This window comes from Arachis hypogaea, chromosome 3 (assembly GCF_003086295.3).
Source record: "Arachis hypogaea cultivar Tifrunner chromosome 3, arahy.Tifrunner.gnm2.J5K5, whole genome shotgun sequence".
NCBI classification, from domain to species: Eukaryota; Viridiplantae; Streptophyta; class Magnoliopsida; order Fabales; family Fabaceae; genus Arachis; species Arachis hypogaea.
Genome location: NC_092038.1, coordinates 35943944 through 35964971, shown reverse-complemented (window position 1 = coordinate 35964971; position 21028 = coordinate 35943944). Strand labels below are relative to the sequence as shown.

The following is a 21028-nucleotide window of genomic DNA, read 5'->3' as shown; positions in this document are numbered from 1 at the left end:
ATCAATACTAAAAATAGTACCACAAACCCTACAGGACCTACATAGTATGAATAATGACAAAGCCAGGTACTTCCAAAAAAATATAAGAAAATTTAACTCCATGTTTTCATTTACATCAATGGTTGAAAAAGTCAATCATGCTATCAATAACGGGTCAGCACCTCCATCTTTTTTTTATTGAGTGCTTAAAACTACCATTCCATTGGAAGCTTAATTCCTTTTGACAATAATAAGCCAAGGTTTGCTCAACAGTATATATATGACACTAAGAATGAAGTGCAAAATAGGATAACTGCTGTGAGGTAATTCCTGTTTATTGTTATAAATCTGCATCTAAAATCATTTATTATCCACACAACTTAAAAATGCACTATAGTTGTTCATCTCTACGTGTACGTAATATATTATACAACATGTTTGTTCTAATTTTAGCTCTACAGAAGCAACAAATATTGTTGACTATTAAATTGTGACTGCTCTTAAAGAGATGTTAGATGTGCACAATCCTCTTGCAAAGACCTTTCGGTTTGCTAGAGATAGATTTGCAGAGGGTTCAAACCCAAAAATCAAATTAAAGCTAATCAAAAAGTGGAATAAAGATGGAAGAGTATATAACTCACCAACTATGTTTGATAGTTTGAGGTTGCAATTTTAGTGTTAGGGGACATTGATGACTCAATTCTTGAGAGGGATATTATAGTACAATTTATGTCAAACAGGTTGCAAAGGATTGATGTTCTATATCCGTTGTACTTGGCTCTTCAATATCCGTTATTATTCCCTTATGGAGAAGATGGTTTTAGGATTGGCATCTAGACATCCATTCGTTATGGACTTGATGCTAATAAGAAAAGGAAGACTATCAGCATGAGGGAGTTTTTTGCATACTGAATACAAATTCGATGCAATGAATCACCAATACTTCTACAATCAAGAAGGAGATTATTTCAGCAATTCTCAGTTGATGCATATACTATGATCGAGGCAGAACGACAGCTTCATTAGACACAATCAACCAAAACTAAGGGTTGAAAAATATAATGCACTACATGAGTCTTTGGTTTGGGAGAGACAAATGATGTGTCAATTGGGCAGAGGATAATCCTTCCTCGCAGCTTCATTGGAGGACCTAGATACATGTTTAATAACTGTAAAGATGCCTTTGCAATTTGCAAGTATGCAGGTTACCCAAGTTACTTTATCAATATAACATGCAACCCTGAGTGGGATGAAATTAAGCATCTTTTGAAAGATACGATATTCAAAGCAGAAGACCGGCCTGACATAGTTTTTCAAGGATTTTTAATATCAAGCTGAGTCAATTGGTTGCATACTTCAAGCAAGGAAAGCTCTTTGGCAAAATATCTAGCTGTAAGTATAGATAATGTTATGTTTAATTACATGTTGCCTCATTTTTTTAATTGGTCGTCTTATTTGTAGACGTGTGCATAGTTGAATTCCAGAAGTGCAATTTACAGCACGCTCATATATTGTTGTTCATGCATCCTCTATTTAAACTGAAAACACCTGAGGATATAGACAAGCATATATCAGCAGAGATCCCTGACAAGCATAGCAGGCCTAAACTATATACAACAGTTTTGAAGTTCATGGTCTATGGTCCATGTGGCAGGCATAACAATACTAGCCCATGCATGTCCAACAGTCGTTGCTCCAAATTTTTTTCAAAACAATTTAGATTAAGAACTGTAATGGATGAGGTAGGCTTCCCCAAGTATAAAAGAAGAGACAATGGCAGAACAATCATGAAGAAAAACATAGTTCTCGATAACTCATACATTGTCCCGTACAACCAATCGTTGTTGCTAAAGTACTGTTGCCATATCAACGTTGATCATACATGTCAAACATTAGCAATAAAATATTTTTTTAAATATGTTCACAAAGGAAATGATCATGTCATTGCTTCTTTCTATTAGAGCAATGAAGAAGGGCAACTTGAAAAGGTTATTGATGAGATTAGGAATTATTATGATTGCAGGTACATATCAGCCTGCGAAGCTGTTTGGAAGATATTTGGGTACGACATACAAAAAAAACCTTTAGTAATTAGATTACCTTTTCACTTACCAGATGAACATCCGGTGGTTTTTAGAGACTATGAAAACATAGTTGACGTCATTGACAGGTGGACGACAAGCCTACAAAGATGCTAGCTTGGATGCTTGCAAATAGGTTATTTCCATTTGGTCGTACTCTTACATATAGCCAGTTTTCAAATAAGTTCGTGTGGAAGGAAGACATTTCTTTGTGGATGCCAAGGAAACAAGGCTTCTCAATCGGCAGACTTACTCATGTTCCACGAGGAAGTGGTGAAGAATATTACCTAAAACTTCTGCTCAACATTCAAAAGGGGTGTGTAAGTTTTGTTGACATACGTACAATTGCAGGCATTGTGTATAGCACGTTCAAAGAAACATGTTATGCATTGGGTCTTCTGCAAGATGGTAAAGAATTTATTGATACCATCTTAGAAGCAGGTAATTGGGCTTCTGCAAACTATATCCGTGACCTTTTCGTGGTGCTCTTATTGTCAAATAATATGGATAGACTTGAAAATGTGTGTCAGCAATGTTATGATGTTTTGTCTGAAGATATTATTTACTTTCAAAGAAAATTCATACAGTCTGTAGGTAAGTTGAATTATTACATCTTTGTTCCTGGTGCTAATTCATATTAAGTTCAAGTAATTCATATCTACTTAATATGTGCGTCGTTGTGTATCCTTGATAGACCTGCAACTATCCGAAGACTAGATAATGAATATGACTCTTTCAAAGATAGAAGAAAAACTACAGGCTAATGGTAGATCACTAAGAGAGTTTGATGAGATGCCTTTTCCAAGCTTTGGCACTATTAAAGGGTTAGATGATCGGTTAATCATGGATGAACTGAACTTTGATGTCGATGTTCTGCACAATTAGTTGGATACAAACTTAACAAACATGAATGTAGATCAAAGGAAAGCATTCGATGTGATTATCAATGTTGTAAATGGAAATCAAGGTGGCTTTTTTTTCGTCTATAGGTATGGTGGAACCGGTAAGACATTTCTCTACAACACTCTCTCAACGGTTATGAGGAGCAAAGGGGAAATTGTTCTGAATGTTGCATCTAGTGGTATTGCTTCTTTATTGCTTTCAAATGGACGTACTGCACATTCAAGATTTAAGATACCATTGGACTTGAATGAAGACTCGGTTTGTTGCATTAAGCAAGGCACCACATTGTCTAAATTGGTTTGCAGAGCAAAACTTATTATATGGGATGAGGCACCGATGTTGAATAAGCTATGCTATGAAGCTGTCGACAGATGCTTAAGGGACATTGTTAGGTTTGAGCCTTACTATAATCCAGAACTACTATTTGGAGGAAAGGTTGTGGTTTTAGATGGTGACTTCAAGCAAATTCTACTTGTAATTCCAATGGGATCTCGCCAAGATATTGTCCAAGCAGCTATAAACTCATCTTACCTATGGCAACACTGTAATGTATTAAGACTAATAATTAACATGCGTTTAACTGTTAGAGCAACTTATACATCACTCATTAATGTTTCTCAGTTTGCTTCATGGTTGCTGGACATATGTGATGCTATTGTTGGAGATTCCACTGATGGTGAGTCTATTGTGGTAATGTCCAATGAAATTATAATTCAAGATTTCGACCAATTGGTTGACTTTGTTTTTCCCAACTTGTTGGTTAATATCAACAATACATCATTCTTCAAAGATCATTCAATCTTGACCCCAACGCTAGAATTTGTCAACGATGTTAACTCATTTATAATGCAACGTGTGGATGCCGATATGAAAAATTATTTAAACTCAGATATTTTGTGTCTCGAAGAAGGAAACATAGAATTTGAATTGGATACACTTACACTAGATGTTCTTAATGCAATTAATTGCTCTGATTTGCCGCCTTATAAATTGACTCTAAAAGTGGGTCTTCCAGTCATGCTACTACGTAACATTCATCAGTCAAACGGGTTATGTAACGGAATAAGATTACAGATAAGGAGATTAGGTAACCATGTAATTGAATGCATCACGCTAACAAGAAGCAAAATAGGCCAAGTCGTTCTAATACCAAGAATGAATATGATTCCCAATAACCAAGCTTTGCCATTTTGATTCCAACGCAGACAGTTTCCGATCATTGTCTCATTCGCTATGACCATTAACAAATCTCAGGAACAGACCTTAAGCATAGTTGGATTATATTTACCTAGACCGATATTTACACACGGTCAACTATACGTTGCATTATCAAAAGTGACGTCAAAGAGGTGCTTGCGTGTAGTGATTCAGAATACTGGATCATTGTCGTCAAACTCGACAATAAATGTTGTGTATAGAGAAGTATTCCAAAATATTTTATAACCATGTCAGTACAATATATAGTCTCTTTAGCATCAATCAGTGATGTATTCTAAATACTTTAAACTCAAGTTAACAACATTGTATTCGTATTTCTATATCATATATAACATAATTTCATTCCTTGGTGACATACTCATCCATGGCACGCGAGGATGCACTAGTAAGTCCATAATGATTTTGAATTTTTTATTTAAATTAATTAAATAAATTATTTATCAAAATAGATAAAACACAATGCATTTATTAATATACACAACGTGTTATATTTTTGAGTAAAGTATCGTTTTTGTCCCCAACGTTTGGGGTAAGTCCTATTTGTGTCCCTAATGTTTAAATCATCATATTTGTATCCCTAACATTTATAAAAGTGATTCATTGTTATCCTACTATCAATTATACTAACAAATCAGATTATATTTTTCAATTATTCTCACTTGGATGTACTCATTCTCAATTAGGTCTCACTTGGATGTGTTCGATTTTAATATTATACCCACTATTTGTATTTAGATTCAATTATGTTCCTAGAAAAGTGAATTATGTAAATGTTGTAGGAATTAGTTTTAACTTTGATGAGCTACTTTTCGGAGTGGATCATCTATTCTATCCCATATATTTGTATTCTAACTTCAAGAAGAAATTTTTAAAACTCAAACTAAAGCGTTCATGATGTGTAATTGACGGCAGGATAACATTGAATCACTTTTACAAACGTTAGGGATACAAATAGGACGATTTAAACGTTAGGGACACAAATAGAATTTACCCCAAACGTTGGGGACAAAAACAATACTTTACTCTATATTTTTTTAGTACTATGACCCAAATTTAATTAAACTAATATTCTATATGACATGATAAAAATTAAATATATGGCACGTACTAAAGTAATTGAAGCAAAAAATCTAATCTTACATGTCAATTATCTTAACATCTAATTTAACTACTTATATCTAATTATCCTGACATGTTGAATAAATTACATAAATTAATATAATATACTCTCTTGTATGTTTTATTAACTAATTAATTCAAAATACTCTCTTAAGTCCTAACATATAAACTAACAGAAATATTTGATAACTAAAAAAAATCAATCAAAAACAGCTATAACTTATTTTATTTATCATTTATTAATTATTACGACAATTAATGAATGTTAAATAAGGTAAGTTTTGGTTATTTTTTTTGTCTCCCTAACATTATCTTAAATTAATTAATAAATTCTAAATATGTAAACTAATTAATTTCACAAATTAAAAGAGACAAAAACTGATTTCGAAATCCAATACTTCAGTTACGTCTTTATGAGCCATATCACATTTAGCTGGTTAATTACTCTGTCATGCACATATTGTTGGAGAGTTATTTATACTTTAAGTATTAAATTTAAAAGTTTAAAAGCTATCAAATGTTAAAAAATATCATAAATGACAGAATATCTCGACAAAGCCAATATATATAATCTTCGAACGTATCTCGAATATTGTAACCTCATTTAAAATACGACTATATCTCAAGTACTGAATATCTATTTTTAATTACATGTCATATTTTGAATGCGTTCATAATATATTCAACTTTTATGGTATCATATGTTGAATACTCAGGTACTAAAATATGAGTTTAATTAAATTTGGGTTATAGCACTCTATGTAATACGTTGTGTATATCAATAAATACATAAAATTAATAAATAATATATTTAATTAATTTAAATAAAAATTTTAACAATTTATTATTTTATAATAGATAATTTTTTTAATTTTTAAAACTTTTATAGAATATTTTTTAAATTTATCTCTAAAAATTTTATTAATTAAATTAGTTCTAATTTTTAAAAAATAATTTCATTGATAAAATTTTTTAAAAATGAATTAAATAAATAAACTTTTTTTAAGAATTGATGGTTAATTTATTTTTTTCACTTCCTTGTATTATATATATTTTTTCTTTTTTTCGTTTTTTAATTTTTTGTTTCTGAGTGACGGTTTTCCTTTTCTCGTTTCTCCGTCCTGAATCAACCTCTCCGCAGAAAAGAAACTCCGATGCAGTTTCACACCTGACGACTGATTATTGCTTAAGCTCCTGAATTGATCTATCGACTAACTCAACTCCATCATCGTCAAAAACAAGAGATAGAACACCAGATCTCGGAGCACTCTTCTTCTCTCCCGGTTCCTGAGGGGAGAAACGGGGGAGAAGAGATCTCCAATTCCGCCATTGACGAATCTCCTAAAGAAGAAAAGGCAATGCCTCCAATCTTTGAGTACTTCGTTGTGTGTGGGATCGGACCGGAGATTCGAAACATTGATGGAATCAAAGGTTACCATGGCCCTGGCTGCATGTATACTCCTTCACTCCTCGACCAGTATCCTCCTCCGACTCACACTCTCTATCCTCCTCCGCCTCCTCAGCTTCCCACTGTAACTGCTTCTTCCTCAACGAACCTCTTTTTCATATGCATTCCCGTTTTTCTGAAGTGTTCGTGTTCGTCGTTGCGTTTACTAAATTTCCTTATTGTGTTAATTTTATCTGATGCCAGTGAACGTTGTTCCTTTTCAGTGTGTTCTACCTGCTGGTGTTGCGTTCCATGCATCAGGATTTGATTCCAACGATCCTTCCACGTTTCCGAGGAGCTATCCGATGGTTTTGACTGGTATGTTTTTGTGCAAGCATGGTTTCTCCAGTTTACCTTAGCTAGCTTTTACTTGCTTTTATTTGGTGGGACTTGGGAGTAGCTTAGGAAGTTGGATATTGATTTAGGAAGTTTACTTAGATATGCTGAACTGTTGATACATGATTAGGGATTGAACATATATTGCACCGGGACCATTGCGATACTCAAATCAGGACCGGGGTGCATGTTGGGCGCATATATATATAGATATATTTGATAGAAACTATGGAATTTTTATTGGGGATAGAAGTATTAGAGCACAACAGAGAAGATTATAAGTGATTTTCACTGATGGTTTCTTGCTACCTCAGAATAAAGTAATTATTCTTTCTTTCTACATTCTGATTTGGGGGGTGACTATTTTATGCCGAGTCCTTGCTAAATACTTTTAACTTTCATATTTGCATTTTCCCATTTATCCTCCCTGATGAATGATGATACTCTCATCGTCTCATCATGATTTGCAATAGGTTTTTCAGTTGATATTACTTTCAGCATTTATGGTTTTGTTTCTTCATATCTGATATCATATTGACTTAAAAGTTTGATGCAGAGGGTGATGGTTCTAAAATCTATGTTAGCTGCATTTCTTTCCGAGATCCAGTTTGTGAGGATATCGCAGAGGCTTACCGTATACAGGCAAATTCATATGCTGACAAATGCATCTGTCTAGTTTCACGCTTGCCAAGTTTCCGTCTACTTCGGAGTGCTCTGGAGGAGATATTTGCACTGTGTTTTTCTCCGAATGGAACTAGGTAAGTCTACAATGGTGGCAATATCTTTGCTTTTTCAAAATCAGAACATAACTACGAGTTTTCTTTTTATTTATGCTTTATAAATGTGACCACAAGTTGTCTTAGATTAAATATGAAAAATCTGTGGTTTTTTGTTTCTGTTTCTCTTACCATTCCCACTGTGTAACAATTTCAGTAAACCACTATGGGATGTCATAGCACATATGGTGTCCAATGTGCCTTTGCCAACTCCTGGAAAGGAGCGAGTGCTGTTTGCTATTGAGAATTGTCTGCTTTCTGCTGAGGCTCCACCAACTGACGGGCTTCCCCATGCTGATGTACAGTCTCCTGAAACTTGGCTTCTAGACTTGATTAGCTGTTTTCATCTGGTTCATTTGTTAACAACCATCCATGGTTTTCTGGAGCAGATATCATTTCAGCCTCTGGTGCAGTGCTTGGATGTTGACAACTTAATACAACTTTTTACAGCTGTGTTGCTTGAAAGGAGGATTTTGCTTCGAGCTAACAAGTATACTTCTTAAGACCTTACGGCCATAGTTCCTAGTTATATTTTGGTTCATCAATGACCTCTCCAGTGTCCACAGTCTGGTTCTTTAACTACCATCTACACTTTCATAAAATTTCATGTTGATTACCGATGAAATTTTAAAGCTAAATAGTAGATTTTAACTTGCACAGTTTCCCAATTGTATTTGTGTTTGTACTGTACTAGCTTATCCTGATAATACTGTTTCTGTTTGGCGTTGATTTGGATTCCCCTTGATTACTTCAAGAAAGGAGATATGATAGTTACATTTGATTGCTGTGTGAAATTTGAACATGGGCTTCATCCAATATATGCAGATATGTTGTATTTATGTTAGTTGTTTAGAAGTTTGTCATTTAGAGTATTAGTTAATTCATTTGTTAAATCTATGTTTATTCTATACTTTCTTTTGGCAGGTATTCACTTCTAACTCTTGCATCTGAGGCCATTTGTCACTTAATCTACCCATTCCGATGGCAGGTTAGATTTGAAAATCTTTATCTTGAGTGTTTCCTTTATTTGTGTACACCAGTGTTTTTTTTTTTTCTCGATTGGTAGCATCATTTTTGTTGTTATGGCTGATTTCTGCGGTTATCTCTCTGAAAAGATGTGTATATCATATTTGATAATAACTCATGATGCTCATTCCTAAAATGTTGGTACCTTTTGTTAACTCGCTTTTAATATTTTTCTCTTGATGTTTTTTCTTTCTTTCTTTAGCATGTATACATTCCGTCACTATTCTTCAAAGGAGTAGATTATATTGATGCTCCTACACCATATATGATGGGCCTCCATTCGTGTGTTGATACCTCTGCACAGGTCATGGATGGTGTAAGTCAGTACTCTTGTTCCTTAACACCACTGCTTATTTAGAGAAATTCCATTCCTTTGGTGTTTAATTTATCTATATTCTTGCATTATTTGATTAATTGCTGGCTACTAGTTTTGCTGCACTTTTATCATTAATTAGTTTGATTGAAGTCATAATGTTATAGCTAATGATTTACTGCAAATAGGTGGGGGAACTTCTCAGTTTAAGCCTCAAGGTCATCTATCCTTAAGGCTGTGTATTGTTTGAGTCAAATTGAGTTGGAAAATGGGCTGGTGAAAATGAGATGCATGTAAAAAGTGAAAAAAAAAATACTTATTTTTAACCTACCAAGTATCTTTAAAATTTCCACTTTTCTATTTTCCATCTTTCTATTTTTCCTAACAAGAAAACTGTAGAAGTAATGTATTCATGAACTTGTTCTAGTCCTGTTCCTTGCTTCTTTACCTGTGGCAACAGGTGTTTTTAGGACTGGTAAAGTTCTGTGTGTGTATTTATTGTATTCTTTTCTGCATTCTTGAACTAGTTATCAATATCAGGTCTAAGCTTCACCCAGAAACAACCCCCCCAACAACCAACAAAAAAAAAAAAAAAATCATGTTTGCTTTTCTTGATTTACAGGTTGGCATGCATGTGGGCGATTCTATTTGTTTCGAATGATGTTTTGCTTTCATTTATTTTAATTGATATCTTTTACTCTCTTGTAGGTGGTGGTTGTTGACCTCGATTATAATCGTATTACTACATCAGAGGAAATTCCACTTATTCCCGAGCCAGAATACAGCTTCTTGCGTGGTGAGGTAATCAAGTTATTATACCCCAATGTAATTGGAATTGATGAATTGAAGGCTGGAATATATAGTGTATCTGAGCATTATACTAAATTTGCGGCTAAGCAATGGGGAGCGGATCATGACCTTCAGTTAAGGTGATCCTTCGATGGTAGATTATTCATTGTTTTCCATTCTTTTTAGGTTCACCGTCACTGAATAAAATCATATGAAAGTGAATGAGATGCTAGATTGATGAACATTTTAATGAATTCTTAATTTAGTTCCCTGGAAAATATTATGATACACTTTATTCTAAACATTGCTGATTGATCTTTGTAATAAAATATTGAAATTTTCTCACATAGATGAACTTGATGCCTGCCTGTTATACCAAGAATGATTTGTGCTTTGCTCATTGTAGTTCTAATTTATGTTGTTTCTTGGTTCCTTGTGGACTGTCCAATTTATTGTTTTGGTTCCTTGTGGACAGTCCAATATATTGTTTAACTTTTTTGCCATTTTAGAAAGTGGTGGAACTTTTATGACCACCAATCCCTGGAATTTTTATTTGATGATTTACTTGTGCCGTCTATTTTTAAACTATTATTAAACATTTGAGTCATTCAATATTACCCCCCCTCCCTTATGCATCAGTTTTCAGATGTTAAAAACCAGACATGTTGGTAGTACAACAAATGGTCTCCAGTCTGATGTGCCTTATTGTCACCATGTTTCTTGTGCAGGATGATATTCTTAAAGTTCTTTGCAACACTTTTAAGTGGCTATCGGAATTTCCTAGTATGAATATTCTATTTCTTGTTTCAAGAATTTAGTTTTCAATCTTCCATGAGAAAACTTTGGTATGACCTTTCATTGTTCATTTTCTTCTTTTTTCCTATTTTGGCAACAGGAAAATAGTTCCACTCAGGTCTTCAATACTCAAGCTTTCTTGAAGAAACGGTCTCGAGCTACTAACCAACCACCAGAGCCAATGGTAATTTTTTACTCATAACATGGGGTGTGTTCTCCAATTAGCAGCAATGGAAATTCCAATGACTAAATTGATCCTACTAATGATTAGATTTTCATTGTTGATTATGATGGTTAGAAGACTCATGGATGTACTAATGATAATTACATTGGCTGGGTTTAAATCATGTTTTATCAAAGAAATGCTAATTCCATTCTTATTATTGCTGTATAATTTCTGTCTTTCATCTGATGTCAAATTTGAATTTTACAGATAGCTCAGTTCCTTGATTCTCATGGTTTCTTGGATTATTTGGAGAGAGGGGTAGGTTCTGATGAAAACAACAATAACCTGCTTGATAAGCTACAGGATGCAATTGGAAGGGGTCAAAACCCTATGTCAATTCTTCCTTCACCTTTGGTAGAGCCTGAGATCTTAACAATATCAGATTTTGATGCTGGAATGTCAGGTGAAATGCATGACTTCTAGCCAATTTTGTGTCTAAATTGATTACTCGCAAATATAAACTAAATTGAATGCATATTTTTTTACCTTTTTCTACTTTTTTTACCTTGCAGGATCTGGTGCCAATTATACCTATGATAGATTTCCTGCAATCAGCAGAACAGAAGAGGAAGAAGAAAATAGGAGGGATATTCTTTCAGCAGTTAGTAATGCCTATGAGTACTCAGGAAGACATACTCCAAGGTAATGCAAGCAATGCGCCAATGCCTAACATCAGGACACTCTTTTGTTGTCATACTGATGCCTAGAAAAGCTGGCCCGCATATCCTTTTCAGTTATTTAATTACGGTTCTTGATTAAAAGGAATCTCTCCCAATGTGTGAAATGTATTCTGTACATTGGTACAAATATGACTAAATTCTATTTATAGGAAAAATCTAAAAGTCGGAGAGTGTATGGTTTGCATGAATATTAATTGTTGTCACTCAAAGAGGAAGCAATTTTGAATTAGGATTCGTTATCGTTGTTGCTGTTGATCTGTGCTGCTTTCAGTTTCTAGGCATTAAGTATTGGGTATCCTGAACAGAATGTCTTCTATTGTGAGCAGTACATTCTGCCTTGTTCTATCTATTGAATAAACTGATTGTCATGGTTGTTTCTACATTTTAACTTAAATTGTTTTTCCACCTTATTCTTGTTTTTCTATCTTACTGTTCTTCTGTGTTCTTTCAGTAAGGATCTGTTAGCAGATGGTCTTAGTCCACTTGAGAGGGCGGTAAGTTAACATGGCCAGGATTATTTTGTTAGTGCTGCTTGTGTATTGATCTATTTATTTTGCAGTTGGTCCCTCACGTTATTCTTTTTGTGGTTTCAGGCTGAAAGGGACAGAATGGTGCTGGATATTAAGGTTAAGCTGCAGGTACGTTTATCGGTCTTTTCTCTATACATTCCTCTATGTATGTTTGTGTGTGCATGCATGGGTGTATCCATTTTGCGTGAACTTAATTTTCCCCTTATTTTCAATATAGATCTGGAAATTTATGATGCTTGTTTATTGTGTAGTGGAACTGTAGAAGTTAGTTTACTGCTGCTGCTAGTTCTTATTCTTTGGTTTCATTGAAGACCCACAGCAACTTTAGTTGTCCAAAATAAGTTACCCACTCTTCTTTGTAAATTCCCTTCTTTCTCTTCATTTTCTCTCACACATAGCCATTTCCCCCGCCCATTCTCCTACAAAATTACATCATGAATCACATCTCTCTTGCTTTAACATAAAGGCCTCCAGGATCTTACTTATTGTTGGATCCTACTGCTGCTCCAAAAAATCCAGTCTTAAAAAAAAAAAAATACTGAAAAACACTTGTTTAGATCAATCTTTGATGTTTTCATGGTTGTTGGATTCTGATACATTTGACTGTATTACTCTCCATAATGACTACTACTATATGTTGAAATTGGTACAGTATCACCTTTTTACATTGCTTTTTTTTCTTCATAACACAGGGTTTATGGCTGCGGCTTCTCAAATTGGGAGCAACAGATGATCCTCTCGCCTCCTTTGAATATGGAACAATACTTGGTATCATTGATCTCAATTTTCTTTTTGATACTAGTGGAATGTGAATTTTCCCGTTTGTTGTCAGGTTAAAAAATTAATTTATGTTAGAAGTGGAGTACGGAGTTTTCTAATAAGTTATTTTGTGGTTGGCCTTGCAGCTTTGATTGAATCTGATGCAGAGGGGATTGGTGGTAGTGGATTTGTTGAATGCATAAGCGAGCATATACATTCAGTTAGTCTTATTTAGCTAACACTGATAATTAATTTCTTTTGTTATTTTCCCTGTCGCAATGAAGCTTATGCTAGATCTTTCTATCAGGGTTGGAGCTGTCAGCTCACTGAAGAACAGTTTATTGCAGTGAAAGAATTGGTAAACAAATGCTATTCCTTTTGTTTAACTTGTCAATCCTTCATATGTGTTCAACAAATTTAAGTCTCCAAAAATGAAAATTCATTTCAAGTTATTGTAAGATATTTTAATCCTTTAGTCTAACAAGAAATGAACTTTAATACCTCAAAGTTTAAATTGCAAATCTTGAGGCCAAATTGGTGCAATGACACTTTTGAGGACTAATTTGAGGTTTTAATCTTGATATAACATTTCAATGTCTGCCCCTCTGGCTTTATACAAGTCCAATAATTTAATATCAAATACAAGTAAATAATGAGACAGCACCATCTCTTTGATATGACTCCATTGAGGTGCTTGTAAAAGAGGGATCTTATCAGAGACACATCCTCCTTCATAGTTCCAGTCAGAAAAACAGTGCGAAATGTATTAAAATTTTGAAGGAAAAGATTGTTGTAATTGCAGTTTAAGGAAACCAAACTAAATTCTTTTTAACACTAGAGGGACTGAGTATAGTTATGTCTAAATTACTTCGTTTCAGTATTGCCACAAGTGTTGGCAGAAAGAATATACCTTCCCTCCCTTAACTTCTAACTGAGTTCATGTCTAATTCTCGTTCCTATCAAATCTGCTCATTTTCAGCTCAAAACAGCTATAAATCGTGCAACCGCACGGAATGACTTGCCAACCATTAGAGATGCTCTTGAAGTTTCATCTGATATGTATAAGAAAGACAATAACAATGTGCCAGACTATGTGCAACGACATCTTATTTCTCTTTCTATTTGGGATGAGCTGCGGTCTGTATTTCCCATAACTATTTTTTCATGTTTTCACACGATGTTTTAGTGGTCTTATCTTGAACTAAGTGTTGACACAGTTCATGCACCTTCCTTGCAGGTTTTGGGAAGGATATTTTGACTATTTAATGGAGCAATCTTCAAACAAGTAAGGATTTAAAATTTTTCTTTGATTGTCTTCTGTTTCTTTTTATATTAGTTTTCTTCATTCTTTACATTACTGTGTGTTTTATATCCTATCATCAGCATCATCATCTTTGTTTTGAATACAAATAATGGGCTGGTTTGGTTAAGATTCCACAAGAAGTAATTCTTTAGTTGTAGAAGCAGAATCAGAAAATTATGTTGCATTTCTATGTAATTGTAAAAGTACCTTGTATCAAAACAAAAAATTTCTAATTACTTTGATTTTGCTAACTATGAATGTATGTTTTTGCTAAAAATTGTCAAAGCTATTCTCTCATGCTTTTGATTTTGGGAGAAGTAGCTCCTTGTATGCTTATCTATATTATATATCTTCTATATCTGTACTTCTATATCTATACTTCTATATACTATATATAATGAGAATATGAGAACGGTTGGTGTCCAACTTTTTTTTCTTTAAACACCCTTCGTTATATATAATCTATAAAAAGTATATTTTTTTTGTTATATCAAACACTTGAGCCCAAGACTTTTAGGTTAAATTATAAACAACTCGCCATCTCAACTAATTCTATTTTCACTATTTTTACATGCATTTAATAAATAAAAGAGTGAATCAGTGTCTATTGATACACTAGTTAAAATAACTCTAGAAAGACTTGTTATTTTCTACTTCGGCTTGCTTTGAAAAGCACAAACAAACAACATTGATAATAGAAAACTGAAACAGCGAAGTAGAGAGAGAAAGCGAGAAGAGAAATGTCTGAATTGTGTATCATGACTCTGAGATCCTCAATTGGGTGACTTCTCTGTTTATATACAAGAGAATGGTAGCTCGTGGGGGAAGCTACCCTAAGGGTAGTTAGGAGTTAGGGACCTTTCACTGATAAGTTAGTTATAGCTAGTACAGCTGTCATCCTAGCTAGTAGATGGTAGCTACTGCTATTCCTAGTTCTTTTAAAAGAATGTAGAATGTTGTTTTGTACAGGGATCTCTCTCTCTCTCTCTCTCTCTCTCTCTCTCTCTCTATTTTGGGAGAAGCAGCTCCTTGTATGCTTATATTTTTTTTATAATAAAAAAACACTGATTATTTTCTACTTCAGCTTGTTTTCACAAGCACAAACAAACACTACTAAAATAAATCCTATTGTTCTATGACCTTCAACCTAACTATTTGTGAATGTATGTATATTCTTTCTGACCTCTTTAACCAACCATCCAATCATTGTAGATTTAATTGAATTTGGACATAAATGCACCGATACTTCTATTTTTTTCCATAGATGTTTATAAAGTTTCAATTTTTTCTTTGCCAGATCAGCAAACTATGCATCTCTTGTGACAGCACAGCTTGTGGTGTTGGCATCACACATGGTATTGTCTAGGCTATTTCATGTGCTTAAATTCTTCTGTTAACTTCTGTAGTTCTGGTGAAGTCAAATTGTATCATGTTATACTTTTGTATACTGAGCCTTCTTTGCCGTAATGAAGGCTGGGCTGGGACTTCCTGATAATGATGCTTGGTACATGATTGAAACAATTGCAGAGAGGAACAGCATTGGATCCAAGCAATTTGTAAGTTAATTTCTTTTTAGAAATGCATAAATTGCTTTTCAAGTGAGTGTTATATGTTGCTTTGCTGCATGGTTTATCCTTATACGACATGGTTGTTATTTTTGTATCGTTGTGAGGATGTGTTGTCCTCTTTTGTACTCTTCTTTACTGCTCTAGTAAAAATTCTTTTTCTAATCCCAAGGGAGAGAGAGAAAAGAAAAAGGACTTTTTCTAACCAATAAAAGAAGCCTACCAGCTTATATAATATAGAGTCAAAGAAGTATTGGAAGGAAAGAAAAATGAGGAAAGACAATAAACCGTAGTTTATGTCCCGCAGAAATTGATGAAGAACCAACACAAGTAGAACAGAACAAAATTATTAAACTATGGCACTATAGTATTCAGTACCTAGATGCTCAGCGTATTTGAATCCTTGATCTTCAATTAGAGACTTGGTCTCAAAGCATAATGATCTGATGTGGGATTAATAACCAAAAGTGCATACGTAATACAATAGTTCATAAAACTTAACTATATATAACTAAGGCACCCGAAATAACAATAAATGCAACTAATAATCAATATCACAAAATGTTGACCATGTAAACTTGAAATGCCATACCCTAAAGAAGTACAGATTCTGCATCAATGTTTCTCTTAGTACCATTGGTTTTGTATCTTATCGTTTTTTTGCATACTAGTAATGTTGTCCCTTGTGTTATGCTTTCATGGTATACGTCATTGTTTCTCTTTCTTTTGAATGTTGACTTCACTTTATCTATTTCTCTTGAAATAATACTACTGAAAATTTTGGCTCATGTCATGTGATGGATTATTGCTGAATTGTTTTCCATGTTATTGATGCAGATAAAAATCAGAGGGTTCTTGTCTCATATCCAGCAACTACGCAATGGATATTGGGGAGTCACATCATTTAAGGCACAGTCTATGTCATCCCTTGCATTACCATCCCCACATTCAAAAGATTCCAAAGATGATGGCCAGCAACCTGCCGAGGGAACTGGTGTTGGTAGAAGCTGGGTGCAAAGTATGTTCACCCGAAATACTTCATCTAGATCCAGCTTTAGTCGTAAATGGACGTCTGATGGGGGCAATTCAGGTATTAATTAATACATTATCTGCTAGTGCAACTATGTACTGATTCTCGAGTAAACTAAGGGTATCACTTTGTTCTATTGTTACAAATTTAGCTGCACAAGAGAATGGCACTCCTCGGAAACATGATCTTTCAACTGGTGGGCAGAAGAAGCTTCAAACAAATGTCCGCATACTTAGGGGTCATAATGGTGCCATTACTGCTCTCCATTGTGTTACAAAGAGAGAGGTGTGGGATTTGGTGGGTGACCGTGAAGATGCTGGTTTCTTTATTAGCGGAAGCACAGACTGCTCAGTAAGTTTCAATGTCTATGGATGCCATTATGCAGCTCAGGTTGCATTTTTTGCCTTAGGATGTTAGGAATGAATTAATGTGTTATGAATATAACTTTTCCAAACATGCAGGTTAAGATCTGGGATCCTAGTCTGCGTGGTTCTGAACTCAGGGCAACTCTAAAAGGGCATACGAGGTTCTCTGTCTCTCTCTCCCCTATATATATATATATATATATATTATTTCTTTTGTTCTTAACATCTCTGGATATATATTTATGGGCAACCTTGCTTCTGGATTCAAATGTAGAACTATCCGTGCCATAAATTCAGATAGGGGGAAAGTGGTGTCAGGATCTGATGATCAGTCTGTTTTGGTGTGGGATAAGCAAACAACTCAACTTCTGGAAGAGCTTAAAGGCCATGATGGACCGGTATTACTTTAAAATATTTCTGGCTGATCTACAGTAAACAGATGTAGGTAAATAAGTGATGAAAAATATAAAGGTTGGAAAGTTGAAACTTAATATAATGCAAACCTTGTAGGTCAGCTGTGTGCACATGCTCTCCGGAGAACGTGTACTAACTTCATCGTATGATGGTACTGTGAAGATGTGGGATGTTAGAACTGATAGATGTGTTGCAACTGTTGGTCGTTGCTCTAGTGCTGTTTTATGCATGGAATATGATGACAATGTGGGACTCTTGGCTGCTGCTGGAAGAGACGTGTAAGTTAAAAGAATGTAGATGTGTGTGCGCGCACATACAAATTCTATGTTGATTTTTCTGTGTGCAATTCAGCCATTTGTCATGCATTGATTGTTTCTGGCATTACAGGGTTGCGAGCATATGGGACATTCGTGCTAGTAGACAGATGCATAAACTTTCAGGACATACACAATGGATAAGGTTAAGAGAACATGTATTTCTACTCTACTATGTTATTCGTACTAGCGGTTTAACAAGCATGAGTTATCTTTTTAAATTTGTTGGTATTTATACAATGGGAAGCATGAAACAAGAAAACTTTATTGTGGGGAGTGAGAGTTTGATGAGTGTTTTCATGATGGTAAAGATATGAAGTAAGAAGAAATAGTTGGATGAGTGGTTACTGTCGGTTATTTTTAAGGAGTGGATGATATTTTTCCCCCCTTCTTGGGGTAAAATTTATAGTAGAAATTGGACACCAAGAGGGGACCCTTTATCTATATCTATTGTATCGATAGTAAATAAAATATATAATCGAGTATGAAAAATGCAGGTCCATAAGAATGGTTGGTGATACTGTAATTACTGGTAGTGATGATTGGACAGCAAGATTGTGGTCTGTTTCCCGAGGAATATGTGATGCTGTCTTAGCATGCCATGCCGGGCCAATATTATGTGTCGAATATTCTGCTTTAGACAGAGGAATTATAACAGGTGCATCATCTCCAAATTTGGCAATGCTCTCTGTGTGTGTGGGTTTCATTAAGACACTGGCTGTGTGCTTTTATTTCCATTGCTTGCTAAATGTTAAATTCAATTCCAGGGTCAACTGACGGCCTGCTACGGTTTTGGGAAAATGATGACGGTATGGCAATCTCTTTATCCATACAATTTTCCTCCGTGATGTTTAGCTTGTTTGATTTGTGAAATATGCAGACTGTTTAAAGTTTAAAAAACTTCAAAGTGTCTCATTGTAAAATACTATCATGCTATTTATACTCCACCAAAATGGTGTCTTAATCTTACAACAAATTGTAACATGCAATTTTAAGAAGCAATAATACAACAGAATGAACTAGTGTTGTGCCTGTATTTATTCTGTACAAAATTAGAACTTTAGAAGGTAGAGATCATCTGATAATTTTTTACTCATTGACTGTACAGGGGGTATAAGGTGTGCAAAAAATGTTACAATTCACAATGCTGCCATATTATCTATCAATGCTGGGGAGCACTGGTTAGGCATTGGAGCAGCGGACAATTCGATGTCACTTTTCCATCGGCCTCAAGAGAGACTTGGTGGTTTTTCTGGTACTGGGTCCAAAATGGCTGGCTGGCAGGTTTACAGAACACCTCAAAAAACAGTTGCTATGGTATGTGCTCTTTTGGATTTTCCACTTGATATGGTCCGGCTCTGGTATAATGTGATCAGTGAACATTATGATGTGCTCTTAAACTTTTTAACATGTAACTACAATCCAGTGCCAATTTTATTGATCTTTTGAGACAAATAATTGCTTTGGGGGAAACTACCTAAGGAAGTGCATTCCTTAGATAATTACTAGCACTGAAGTAGGAAAAAATATATTGATGTTCTTTTCTTTGTGAAATTAAGTTTTGTGGTGATGTTTACTTTAGAACTATGGCTCATTGATTGCTGTTATTTTGATTTGCCTCAGCTATACTTTAGGGTGCATATTTTTGCCATTTAGCAGGGCAATATATGTGGTTAAAGAGTATTATGTTATTCATGTTCAACGCTCTTTATTCTTCGTTCATGGGTTGATTTTGGCCTTACTGTGACATCCAGGTAAGATGTATTGCTTCAGATCTGGAGAGGAAAAGGATATGCAGTGGTGGCCGTAATGGGCTTCTAAGGCTGTGGGATGCAACCATTAATATTTGAGCTTGGTTGATAAAAGCATATTCGCGTTTATGAAAATTAAATAGGTGAGAAACATGGTACTTCGTAAACACGGGGACGCCCCCAATATTTTTGCTTGCTTAACGAGTATATAATGTACAAGGTAATACCCGATGAGTCCAAAAGAGGAACCAAGTTTGGTTGTCTGTTATCTGTGTTTAGAGGTAGGTTGCTTTATGCCTGATTGCCTGTATCATGAATGTACAAAAAACAAATTTATTAGTGTGGATAAATTTAGTTAAGTTGTATAGAATCTAGCTGCAATTGATTTTGCATAGGAACATTATGTTTACCTACATAGCAAGATTCATAAATTTGGAAGTTATTCAAAGAAAATTACCTATTAAACACATCCAACCTTTGGAAATTGGCAGCTACCTGGGTTTCCGTTGCTAGAGTCTGACTTTATCGTTGTTGCCGGATTCTGGTTGGTCTATCATATGCTACTGGTCGTAAATAATGAAATACTGAATATTTTTCAATTTTCATACGTCGATGAAGCATGGCCCCTTTTTAATCTCGTTTTTTTATCTGGCCATTTTTTACTTTTAAGTCATTTTTTTGGTAATTTTTTTTTGTCATTGTTTTTATTGTCTACGGTATCTCTCAATCTGGCAGATTAAGAACTAATTTGTCGCGGATTTGAGCTTTATTTAAGGGTTTGTCGTTGATCAATGGGTGGAATTTAAATTTCAAACACTTGTTTAAGTGGACAAGTGAGTTAACCACCCAAGCAATCTAAGTTAGCTATTTTTTTAGTCATTTTTTTTGGTAGTTTATTTTTTTAGTCATTATTAATTAACAAAATTATATTTAAGCTATCTACTTAGCCCAATTTGAATCGAGCTATTACGTTAATATGGGTTAAAAGAATTGTTTAATTTATTAGCCCAACCAATATTTTTATTTGGGATTATCAAGCTGATATATCAAACCCGAACGTTTAATTATTTATTTTTCTCATAATTAAGAAGGGTAAACTACTAAAAATGTACCTAAATAATTTTGTTGCTGATAAAAATGTATCTGAATTTTATTATTGACAAAAAAAACTCTTAAATATTTTAAAAGCGGGGTAAAAATATTCAAACATTATTATTTTTTTGTAAATAGCAAACCACTTGAATTTGATAAACTATTTATGTATTTGATCCAAAATTTTATAAGAAGTTAACCCATTTTGAATCGAGCT

General features: G+C 34.4%; 2 protein-coding genes across 3 annotated transcripts; both read left to right on the top strand.

Moving 5' to 3' along the window:
- The first annotated feature begins 2966 nt into the window (after nt 1-2966).
- On the top strand, nt 2967-4157 carry LOC140183415 (uncharacterized). The gene has a single exon (XM_072231828.1). The coding sequence runs from the start codon at nt 2967-2969 to the stop codon at nt 4155-4157; it is 1191 nt and encodes a 396-aa protein (XP_072087929.1).
- A 2191-nt stretch (nt 4158-6348) lies between these two features.
- On the top strand, nt 6349-20186 carry LOC112790280 (DENN domain and WD repeat-containing protein SCD1). 2 transcript variants are annotated; one of them, XM_025832608.3, is made up of 31 exons: nt 6349-6832; nt 6972-7065; nt 7640-7841; nt 8017-8158; nt 8249-8349; nt 8784-8847; nt 9088-9201; nt 9907-10127; nt 10716-10770; nt 10883-10966; nt 11216-11411; nt 11521-11650; nt 12140-12182; nt 12282-12326; nt 12911-12986; nt 13124-13197; nt 13285-13335; nt 13957-14114; nt 14215-14262; nt 15578-15635; nt 15753-15836; nt 16683-16935; nt 17027-17226; nt 17337-17401; nt 17515-17638; nt 17751-17932; nt 18042-18113; nt 18466-18626; nt 18736-18777; nt 19077-19285; nt 19723-20186. In XM_025832608.3, exons 1-31 carry the CDS (start codon nt 6659-6661, stop codon nt 19816-19818), a joined length of 3618 nt encoding a protein of 1205 aa, XP_025688393.1. In that variant the 5' UTR covers nt 6349-6658; the 3' UTR covers nt 19819-20186. The 2 variants fall into 2 exon arrangements, with proteins under 2 accessions (XP_025688393.1, XP_025688394.1); XM_025832609.3 differs by having other exon boundaries at nt 6357-6832; nt 7630-7841.
- The last annotated feature ends 842 nt before the right edge of the window (nt 20187-21028 follow it).

What these genes read in the sequence shown, in the direction of transcription:
- LOC140183415 (XM_072231828.1), top strand. Translation starts at nt 2,967, where the DNA reads ATGAATGTAGATCAAAGGAAAGCATTCGATGTGATTATCAATGTTGTA.
- LOC112790280 (XM_025832608.3), top strand. Translation starts at nt 6,659, where the DNA reads ATGCCTCCAATCTTTGAGTACTTCGTTGTGTGTGGGATCGGACCGGAG. An exon ending in ACGGGCTTCCCCATGCTGAT is followed by an intron (nt 8,159 to 8,248) that starts GTACAGTCTCCT and finishes TTTCTGGAGCAG; the next exon opens with ATATCATTTCAGCCTCTGGT. An exon ending in TAAGCGAGCATATACATTCA is followed by an intron (nt 13,198 to 13,284) that starts GTTAGTCTTATT and finishes TCTTTCTATCAG; the next exon opens with GGTTGGAGCTGTCAGCTCAC.